Source organism: Dendropsophus ebraccatus, chromosome 14 (assembly GCF_027789765.1).
Source record: "Dendropsophus ebraccatus isolate aDenEbr1 chromosome 14, aDenEbr1.pat, whole genome shotgun sequence".
Lineage (NCBI taxonomy): Eukaryota > Metazoa > Chordata > Amphibia > Anura > Hylidae > Dendropsophus > Dendropsophus ebraccatus.
The window spans coordinates 9,736,644-9,748,516 of record NC_091467.1 but is presented as its reverse complement, the minus strand read 5'-3'; the positions used below and the strand labels follow the sequence as shown (position 1 = coordinate 9,748,516).

Below are 11,873 nucleotides of genomic sequence, written 5' to 3'. Positions count from 1 at the left end.
TATATACAGCCTAACACACACACAGTACAATGTATATACAGCCTAACACACACACACACACAGGAACACTACAATGTATATACAGCCTAACACACACACAGTACAATGTATATACAGCCTAACACACACACACACAGGAACGGTACAATGTATATACAGCCTAACACACACACACACAGTACAATGTATATACAGCCTAACACACACACACACACAGTACAATGTATATACAGCCTAACACACACACACACACACAGTAAAATGTATATACAGCCTAACACACACACAGTACAATGTATATACAGCCTAACACACACACACACACACACACAGTACAATGTATATACAGCCTAACACACACACACACACACACACACACACACACACACACAGTACAATGTATATACAGCCTAACACACACACACACACACACACACACACACACACAGTACAATGTATATACAGCCTAACACACACACACACAGTACAATGTATATACAGCCTAACACACACACACACACACACAGTACAATGTATATACAGCCTAACACACACACACACACACACACACACAGTACAATGTATATACAGCCTAACACACACACACACACACACACACACACACACACAGTACAATGTATATACAGCCTAACACACACACACACACACACAGTACAATGTATATACAGCCTAACACACACATGAATATTACAAGATGCATATGCCGTCTGAATAAATACAGCTGAATGCCCCCATGAATAACACAATATATACCCTGCCTGAAGCTGACATATAGGAATCCATGTGCAGCCCAGCAGATCCCATAGATCCCCCCCTGTGGCACCAGCAGATCCCATAGAGCACACACCTGCCCCTTACATGGTGGCAGCAGCATGGGGAGCTGTGTGCAGGTGTATCTCTCTATAGGAATGGGGGAGGGGACTCTCCATATACAAATCCTTGCTCTCTCAGTGTGAATAGCAGAGCTGAGTCACACCACACTCCAGTGACTAATCCAGCTATTTAGGACATGCATTTCAATGGAGCAATGGGGACTCTGCTGCTATGAACAAGGCTGCATCCCTGCAGGAAGGCTGGAGACTATGGCAGTGTGCAATTACCCTGACAGCACTGGCACACTTGCCCTTTCTCTGGCTGCCAGAGACCTGGGAGGCATCTTCTCTTGGTGTTTCTGGATTTTTGCAGGTGTCAGACAAACCTTCAGTGCAGTTCTAAAAAAAGCTCCAGCTAAAAGTGGGCTGTAGCCTGCAGTACCGCGCTCCGGCGCTGGGTGTCGCTGGAGAGCACTGTGCTTGCAATGTGTATGGGAGGAATTAGGTAGGTGTGTGAGTCTAAAGGCAGAGAGAGGGATAGACAAGTCACTGCTCCAGCTCCCTGCTATCTGGCCACATCTCCTCTATCCTATGCTCTCTGTCTTTTCTGCATCTCTGTTGCTTTGCAGCATTACCAGAAGGCACTGAGGAGGGGACCAGGACCCCCTGATGGAGGATGCTAGGACCAAGCCAGCTGCTGCAGACCTCCCCAGTGCCTTGCAGAGCATCTTTCCTGCACTGATCCTGGGCTAGCCATTCCTGTGACTACCCCCTTTGCCCAATGCCTGACAATGGGCTGGATGTATGCATTGCTCTTCTCTCCCCTTTGCACCCCCAGCTTTGCCTTTAGCTCTCACTTTGACTCTGGTAAGTTGGTGCAGCCTTCCTTTTCTTGATTTCTGGTATTATTGGGTTTATTTGCCTTAGAATTTGGCTTGTTTGCTCCCCCTCTTGTGGAGACAGCTTCCCAGACTCCCCTCCCACTCCTTCTGCATAGCCCTCCCTTCTGCGGATTGATGGGGAGGTTGGGGAGCAGAGGGCTGGATGCTACCTGCTGCCTCTGGGCTGCTTTCTGGGCTTGGTGCAGCCATTGACCCCTGGGGTGGGCTGCAGTCTATTGCTGCTGGGGAGGGGGCTCCCTCTGGCCTGGCCATTGTACACCAGCCTGCTCTCCTCCATCACTGTGGATTAAGTGCTGAGTGTTCCAGGATCAGACAGATGACATGCAAGCTCTGCTGGGTCTCACTGGGGGATGTAGGATGGATGGATGGTGGATCAGCTAAATTCCAGGTAATCATCCCCTCCCCCTCCCTGCCAAACACTGGAGACCACACTGTCCTGGCTGCTGCTCTATGGCCCAGTGCAATGGGCTGGATACAGGAATGCTGGGCTATATACTGTGCTGCTGGGCTGTCTACCATGTACTATACAGAGATCTATGATGTGTGTGTACTATACTGAGGTCTATGATGTGTACTATACAGAGATCTATGATGTGTGCACTATACTGAGGTCTATACTATACAGAGATCTATGATGTGTGTGTACTATACTGAGGTCTATACTATACAGAGATCTATGATGGGTACTATACAGAGATCTATACTATACCGAGATCTATGATGTGTACTATACAGAGATCTATGATGTGTACTATACACTTCTACTATACTGAGATCTATGTAGGGTACTATACACTTATGTTATACAGAGGTCTATGATGTGTGTACTATACAGAGGTCTATCATATATACTATACAGAGGTCTATCATATATACTATACAGAGATCTATGATGTGTGCTATACAGAGATCTAGGATGTGTACTATACAGAGATCTATACTATACAGAGATCTATGATGGGTACTATACAGAGATCTATGATGGGTACTATACAGATATCTATACTATACAGAGATCTATGATGGGTACTATACAGATATCTATACTATACAGAGATCAATGATGGGTACTATACAGAGATCTATCATGGGTACTATTCAGAGATCTATACTATACAGAGATCTATGATGTGTACTATACACTTCTACTATACTGAGATCTATGTAGGGTACTATACACTTATGTTATACAGAGGTCTATGATGTGTGTACTATACAGAGGTCTATCATATATACTATACAGAGGTCTATGATGGGTACTATACACTTCTGTTATACAGAGGTGGCTGATGTTGATGTACTGAGGGTATACAATGTGTATATACTGTTATGTATATACCTGCATGTATATCCCTTACTATGCTATCCTGTATACAGTGATATTATTGTGCAGTGTCACTAGACTGCCATGTATACAATATATCTGTCCTGGTACAATGTATATATACTGCCAGTTATAATATAGTGTATACCATGTATCTATACGGCCATGTAAACAATGTATCTGTCCTGATATATATACACACACACAGAGGCTGGCTGCCAGATACAATGTATATATAGCCAAATTCATAATAATGTATACAGTATATCTATACTGCTATGTAAACAATGTATCTGTCCTGGTATATATACAGTCTGGCTGCACTGATACAATAGGCATATACTGCCAGGTATAATATAGTGTACACAATGGACCTATACTGCAATGTAGCTAGATTTTCATGTATATAATTGAGCTATAATTCCATGTATACAGTTAGGCTATAATGTAATATTTACAATGTATCTATAATGTTATGTAGCTATATTTTCATGCATATAATAGAACTATAACACCATGTATACAATGTATTTATAGTGTCCTCATATGTATACAATGTGTTTATAGTGTCCTCATATGTATACAATGTATTTATAGTGTCCTCATATGTATACAATATATTTATAGTGTCCTCATATGTATACAATGTATTTATAGTGTCCTCATATGTATACAATGTATTTATAGTGTCCTCATATGTATACAATGTAGCTCTTGCCGGATATATAGTTATGTTACCATGTAAACAATGAAGCTATGTTGGCCAATGAAGCCACATTCAATGTGTGTGAACATGGCCTTGCACTGCTTTGGGCACTGGACACCAGAACCTACACACTATACGTGGAAATGGAATGCCCCCCCTCCCCCCCTTCAGATTGTGGGACCCCTGGAGTATTGCTCATTTCAGGGGTGACATGCCTGGGGAACTGTGATGGTAATGTTCAGGTTCCTGGCAGCCATAGGTCACATGAAACATGCCAGCAGCTCTGACTTATAGAGAGCTCTTGGTGACATCACTGTGCCCAACAAGGGGGCATCACAGGGGCGCCCTGGATAAGATGTTACATTCATGCCCCCCATATACACTTAAACATAGGGGTCATGTACTGAGCAATACTCACAGTGTGATAACTGCATCAAACAGCGCCTCATATCTCAGCTCCCTGGACTCTTGCATGAACTTAGATGGTCAGAATCCTTGGCGAGCAGAGTGCTGTAGATCCTGGAACAGTCTGGGTGTAGTGCTGGCACCAGATCATCTAGATCAGGGATGGGGAACCTACGGCCCTCCAGCTGTTGCAAAACTACAATTCCCATCATGCCTGGACAGCCAAAGCTAAAGCTTTGGCTGTCCAGGCATGATGGGGATTGTAGTTTTGCAACAGCTGGAGGGCCGAAGGTTCCCCATCCCTGGTCTACATGGTTTACTTGATTTTTGCCCCAGATGGTACAGGCATAGTAATGGAGAGCGCTATGGGTAGTGCTGCATTTACACGTAACGATTATCGTGCGAATTTGCGCAATAACGGTCGAATTCGAACGATAATCGTACGTGTAAACGCAGCGAACGATCGAACGACGCACGATAAATCGTACATCGTGATCTTTCATCAGGTCAGCAAATCGTCGTTCATCGTACGCAAAAAATTCGCACATCGTTCCGTGTGAACAGTCGTTCGCCGATTTAACCAATGTGTGAGATAGGCTTAAACGATCGCAAAACGATCGCAGTGCGAATATTCGTACGATATCGTACCATCTAAACGCTGATCGTTATAAAAAAAAATCGTAAATCCGACATCGCTAATCGTACGATCGGGCCAATAATCGTTACGTGTAAACGCAGCATAGGACTACATCATCTAAAGCAGAGCTTCTGAAACCCAGGCCCCCGCCATGGCAGGTGATGATGTGAGGCGATCCCATACAGAGAACACCTGATGCACTGACTATAACTATATCACCTGTGAAATACTAAGGAAATCCTCACCTGTTGGGAGGAGTCTAGGACTGGAGCTGAGAACATTCACACATTCAGTAGTGTTTCAGGATCCTATATGATGTCTGCAACGTCCGCAATCCACAAAAAATTCATCCATAATCCATATTTTTTGCGGATTGGCAAAGAAGAGGAAGGTGACAGTTAAAGGGGTACGCCAGCAAAAAAAAGAAAATTCAAATCAACTGGTGTGTCAGAAAGTGCTAGAGATTTGTAATTTACTAATAAAAAAAATCTCCAGTCTTCCAGTACTTATCAGCTACTGTATGTCTTGCATAAAGTGGTGTATTCTGACACAGTGCTCTCTGCTGCCACCTCTGTCCATGTCAGGAACTGTCCAGAGCAGCAGCAAATCCCCATAGAAAACTTCTTGTTTATACTTTTGTTTGCCAAACTTTACTTTTGTTTGCAAAAAAATTATTGACAAAAATTCAATAAAATATATTGAAACAGAAAACCTCTTCTGCTCTGGACAATTCCTGACATGGGCAGAGGTGGCAGCAGAGAGCACTGTGTCACACTGGAAAGAATACACCACTTCCTGCAGGACATACAGCAGCTGCTAATTATGGGAAGACTTGAGGTTTTTTTTTTTTATAGAAGTAAATTACAAGATTCTGGCACTTTCTGACAACAGTTGATTTAAAAAGGTTATCCAAAACATTATACAAAAACATGGCCACTTTCTTCCAGAGACAGCACCGCTCTTGTCTCCAGCTTGGGCGGGGTTTTGCTGCCCAGTTCCATTGAAGTGAATGGAGCTTAATTGCAAACCCCACCTGAACTGGAGACAAGAGTCGTGTTGTCTCTGAAAGAAAGTGGCCATGTTTTTGTAGCACTGGATAACCCCTTTAAAAGATATATATACTGTATTTGGTGGAGTACCCCTTTAAATAAATAACGGTTTAGAATTATTACTCACACATATATTGTTTACAGATTTGCATGTTACGGACATTCTATCCGTAAGAATTACAGATCAGAAAAAATTACGGACGCTCCCATAGACTTCTATGAGACAGTCTGTGCCACAATTACGGTCTGTACTAGAGCTTGTCAGTAATTTTTGTGGATTGCGGATCCGTAAATATACAGACAGTTTGAACAGCCCAAACAAAATCAATGGGCCCTAAATTTGTCTCTATTTGCGGATCCGCAAAACGGAACGTGTGAATGTAACCGAACATTGATCTAAAGCCAAGGATCCTGAGTGGCTATGTGCTCCGGAACACGGACAGAGGTGCCAGGCGGCAGCAGAGTTCCGTACAAGGCGATTACAAAAGTGAATTATGCAACCAGTCCAGGTGAGCGGACATCTGACACTCTATAAGATTTCTATCTGACTGTCCGGCATACAAAGCGCTTCTCCTCTCTCCACACCACAAGGATATTTACATAGATTACTCTTTTCTGTCACCTAAATTGGACTCAGCCCATGGTCAAGAGTGGCGCTGTTATGGATGTTTCCCTATCGCAGTATTGGCGTGAATTGGTTTTAGCTGTAATACCAGACTCAGCCCACGAACAGGAGTGGCGCTGTATTTGGAAAGAACAGTCCTCTAATTATCATTGGAACACTTCTTTTTTTTGCATAGGACTGCAGGCCCTCATTTGACTCGGCTTTGGCACCTCTTGGTGTTACTGCTCTTAATCCCAGAAGCCGCCAGGCTTGTGCAGATAAACATCCGCCCTGGAAGTGTCTGCCTAGGCTTCTATTTATAGGCGCCTGTGAATGAGGAAACAGGCGGGTCAAGGGGCATTTCCTAATCCTGGACACACTAGACATGTCTGTCAGAACAGAACCTCTACATGGCTCTCACCATGGACTGTGCTCACACACTTAAAGGGATTATAATCCAGGTTTAGAGTGAAGTGGAACAATAATCCAAAATGAATCCTCTTTTACCAATATAAAGTCCATAGCTGCAGCCGTGTTGTAAAGTGGCCACCACTGGACCTGAGATACCAGATGCCCCCCATTCCAAGCAGTGGTGGGGGTCCCTGCAGTCAATATACCAGTACATATACACTGAGTTCTTCATGTCAGTTTGTACCCTCTGGTGCTCCAAAGCAGATGCTGTTATTATTTTGTTGCTCTGCTATACCCATCCCGTCACTGCCACACACCCTACTGTTCGGGAGAATTCCAGATTTGGGTTAATATCTGCATTTTTCTCTAGTCACTGGGGTGAAAATTTTATTTTAAAAAGAAGTGTGAATGCTGAGTTCAGTGTGAATATGTGACAGAGGGGGTATGAATTAGGCTTGTGGGGGTGAATATGAGGCTAAGGGGTAATAAATTATACTTGGGGGGTGAATATGAGGCTGAAGGAGCATCGATTAGGCTTGTGGAGGTGAATATGAGGCTAAGGGTGAATAAATTATGCTTGGGGGGGTGAATATAAGGCTGAAGGGGCATTGATTAGGCTTTGGGGTGAATATGAAGCTGAGTGGGCATAGATTAGGCTTTGGGGTGAATATGAGGCTGAAGGGGCATCGATTAGGCTTTGGGGTGAATATGAAGCTGAGTGGGCATAGATTAGGCTTGGGGTGAATATGAAGCTGAGGGGGCATAGATTAGGCTTAAGAGTGAATATGAGGCTGCGGGACATAAAGTAGGCTTGGGAGTGAATATGAGGCTTAGGGGGCATAGATTAGGCTTGGGGTGAATATGAAGCTGAGGGGGCATAGATTAGGCTTTGGGGTGAATATGAGGCTGATGGGGTATAGATTAGGCTTTGGGGTGAATATGAGGCTGATGGGGTATAGATTAGGCTTGAGGTGAATATGAAGCTGAGGGGGCATAGATTAGGCTTTAGAGTGAATATAAGCCTGCGGGGCATAAATTAGGCTTGGGGGTGAATAGGAGGCTGTAGGGGCATAAATTAGGCATGGGGGTGAATATGAGGCTGCAGGGGCATAAATAAAGCTTTTGGGGTGAATATGAGGCTGCAGGGGCATAAATAAAGCTTTTGGGGTGAATATGAGGCTGCAGGGGCATAAAGCTTTTGGGGTGAATATGAGGCTGCTGGGGGCATAAATTAGGCTTGGTGGGTGAATATGAGGCTGAGGGGGCATAAATTAGGCTTGGGGGGTGAATATGAGGCTGCTGGGGGCATAAATTAGGCTTGGGGGGTGAATATGAGGCTGAGGGGGCATAAATTAAGTTAGACTGGGGGTTTGAATATGAGGCTGAGGGGACATAAATCAGGGTGGGGGGTTGAATATGAGGCGGTGGGGGCATAAGTTAGGCTTAGGGGTTAATATGAGGCTGAGGGGGCAAAAATTAGGCATAGGGGGTGAATATGAGGACGTGGCCTCCAAACTTCCCAGATCTCAATCTGATTGAGCATCTCCGAAATGTACTGAAAAAAGTACAAACCATGAAGATCCCAACTTCACAATTTACAGGACTTGAAGGGGTATTCTTGTTTTCAAAAGTTAACGCTGGAAACTCTACAGGCAATGCATCCCAACCAGCCAGCTAATAATCCCCTATGATCCTGTGGGTAGGAGGCTCCTCCCCAGGTGCTGACTGAAGCTGGGGCCTGTCCTGAAAAACTTCTCCCAGTTTCCCAGGGCTGGATGCAGCTTTTCCAGGCACCCAGAGCCGAGCCGCGCAGAGTTCAAGCCAGCAGCCTAACAAGCCGACTGCCGATCGTAATGAAGCGCTTTTATTTTTACACTTACAGGGCTGCTTGGGGTGTTATTTTTTGCGCTATGATTTCTTGTTTTTATTAATATCATATTGGTGTAACAGAAAAATTTTGATCGCTTTTTATAATTTTTTTTCTGATATATAATTTTAAAAAATCAGCAATGCTGGTGTGTTTTTTTTTCTGTTTACGCCGTTCACTGTGCGGAAACAATAATGTAATATCTTACACGCTACGATATATAATATGTTTGTTCATTTTATTTTTTTAAAATATTTTTATTTTATAATGGGCAAGGGGTATATTAAACTTTTGTTGGGGGGTATAAGGTTTTTTTTTATACTTTTAAAAACTTTTTTTTACACTTTTTCTCACTGTAAAACATGCAATTATTAGATTGTATATACTGATCTATGCCATAGCATAACATAGATCAGTGTTATCGGCGATCTATGCATAGAGCCTGCCTGAGAGCCTGGTACATGCGATTAGGACCCCTGCAGCGTACCTTAAACGCTGCGATCGCTACAGATCGCTGCATTTAAGGGATTATTGAGATGCAGCTGCGGGATCGCAGCTGCCTCTCATTACCCTCAGCTCCCCGGTCACTGATGTGTGCGGGGCCGCTCTCACTGCAGCGGTCCTGCACACATCAAACCCCTTCAGTGTCAGGAACGTGCATATACGTTCCTGCTGCTCTAGGTTGGAGGGGTATTCTTGTCTTCAAAAGTTACCCCTTATCCAAGGGCTATGAACCCCTCTAGGGTCTAAGGAGTGTGATTAAGGGGTAGGGTTTAGGCCTAGGGAGTGTAACTAGGGGCTAAGCGGTGGGATTAGGGTCTAGGTAATGTGACTAGGGGCTAAGCAGTAGGATTAGGGTCTAGGTAGTGTAACTAGAGGCTAAAGGGTGGGATTTGGGTTTAGGAAGTGTGATTGGGGGCTAAAGGGTAGGGTAAGGGCCTAGGGAGTGTAACTAGGGGCTAAGAGGTGGGATTAGTGGCTCATGTCTAATAAGTGGTGCAGAGGTGGTGGTCCCCTCCTGGCCCTGTTACCTGAACAGGCCGAAGCCCCTCTGCCACATAAGAACGCCCCAGTTTTGGTACCCGGAAGGTGGGCAGCTGTATGGGCTGACAAGCCTCAGGTTACATTCCTGGAGTGTTATTCTCATATAATAAAGTTATGGGACAATGTTGTAGCGGTCTTGTCCGTACAGAACGGTTATTTATAATCAGCTTCTCCTATGGAAAGTTTGTGTTGGACACGTGAGCACTTAGTCGGACTGTGTGCAGCACCCTTGAGGTTCGGTGTCCTCGCCCCTTACACTCCGCCATACAGAAAGCTTTCATCCACTTCTGAGTGAAAAAGCATTGATGTAAAATTGATAGATTTAATGGCTTGTAAAGAGGAGTGCGCTCGCATGCTTTTGGGACAATGGCGTCCATATTGTCTGGAACCATTAGGAATCACTTTATAGTTATTGCCTGGTCTTGTTTTCCTACCGTCTCACCTTTACGGTATGAATACACAGCACTGTGTTCCTGAAAGACGCCGGGAAATATATCCTCATTGCAATAATGTATGTTCCCCGGTGTCATTATACCTTTATTATTCTTCAAGGGTTTCTTCTGTTTATAAGGTCGGAGGAGGTCAGGGAGGCAGGACCACCACTTTTGCTTGGCATGGGTTTATACAATATGTTCATCTTGTTATGAATCTTCTGTGCAAGTAGTGACAACCGACTGTAGTATGAGGGACTCCGACCATAAGAATGACTATGTGCATGTCTCCTTCCTTATGTTATGGCGGTGACCCAGGGTAGCCCGGTGGTGTTAGCTAGGGCATAGGGCCTGAGTGGTGTAAGCCCTCCCTGGGTCCCAGACACACACCTGTTAGTCCCTGGTGTAATTAAGTGGCAATAGAGTCCCGGATAACTTAACCACATGAATGAGGACTTATTCCCACATCGCAAATATTACAGACGCTAGAGACGGAGAAGCCCTGTAGTGGAGTGTTTCCCCACCCAGCATGATGTATCAGTATCATGATGCCGGGAGAGGGGAAACAGTTTGAGTATAACAACCTGGATATGTTTACAAGGAAAATACAGGTGCAAGAGTATTGAGCAGTGCAAGGAACATTTTGGGCAATATTTTCAGCACAGATTGGAGATAATAATGGCTCGTTGCTTCCAGGACACTACATTACCCTTGCATTATGTCTCCAAGAATGTGAACATGACCACGGCGCATAACACCATTACCAGTGCCATGGTTTCCTCCAGTGGTGTGAACAGACAGAGCCACAACACCCCCAGTGATGCAAGCAGAGCCATAGTGTCTTCTATTTTTAGCAGTGCCATGCTATATAACAGCTATACTTACTGTATCCAGGTCCAGTCTCCTGAAGGCTGCTATATAACTGCTATACTTACTGTATCCAGGTCCAGTCTCCTGAAGGCTGCTATATAACAGCTATACTTACTGTATCCAGGTCCAGTCTCCTGAAGGCTGCTATATAACAGCTATACTTACTGTATCCAGGTCCAGTCTCCTGAAGGCAGCTATATAACAGCTATACTTACTGTATCCAGGTCCAGTCTCCTGAAGGCAGCTATATAACAGCTGTACTTACTGTATCCAGGCCCAGTCTCCTGAAGGCAGCTATATAACAGCTATACTTACTTGTATCCAGGTCCAGTCTCCTGAAGGCAGCTATATTACAGCTATACTTACTGTATCCAGGTCCAGTCTCCTGAAGGCAGCTATATTACAGCTATACTTACTGTATCCAGGTCCAGTCTCCTGAAGGCAGCAATATAACGGCTATACTTACTGTATCCAGGTCCAGTCTCCTGAAGGCAGCTATATAACAGCTATACTTACTGTATCCAGGCCCAGTCTCCTGAAGGCTGCTATATAACAGCTATACTTACTGTATCCAGTTCCAGTCTCCTGAAGGCCGGTATATAACAGCTATACTTACTGTATCCAAGTCCCGTCTCCTGAAGGCAGCTATATAACAGCTGTACTTACTGTATCCAGGCCCAGTCTCCGGAAGGCAGCTATATAACAGCTATACTTACTTGTATCCAGGTCCAGTCTCCTGAAGGCAGCTATATTACAGCTATACTTACTGTATCCAGGTCCAGTCTCCTGA

The 11,873-nt window shown here is 44.4% G+C and overlaps 1 protein-coding gene across 4 annotated transcripts in view; it reads left to right on the top strand.

Moving 5' to 3' along the window:
• Positions 1–1,373: 1,373 nt before the first annotated feature.
• Positions 1,374–11,873, top strand: part of AATK (apoptosis associated tyrosine kinase) — a 94,732-nt gene continuing 84,232 nt past the window's right edge. For 3 of the 4 annotated variants that reach the window (XM_069953523.1, XM_069953521.1, XM_069953526.1), the window contains exon 1: positions 1,374–1,700. In XM_069953523.1, coding sequence (XP_069809624.1) covers positions 1,625–1,700 — 76 coding nt within the window. In that variant the 5' untranslated portion in view covers positions 1,374–1,624. Of the gene's footprint in view, positions 2,124–11,873 lie in introns of all 4 variants that reach the window. The other variant, XM_069953525.1, reaches the window with a different exon arrangement.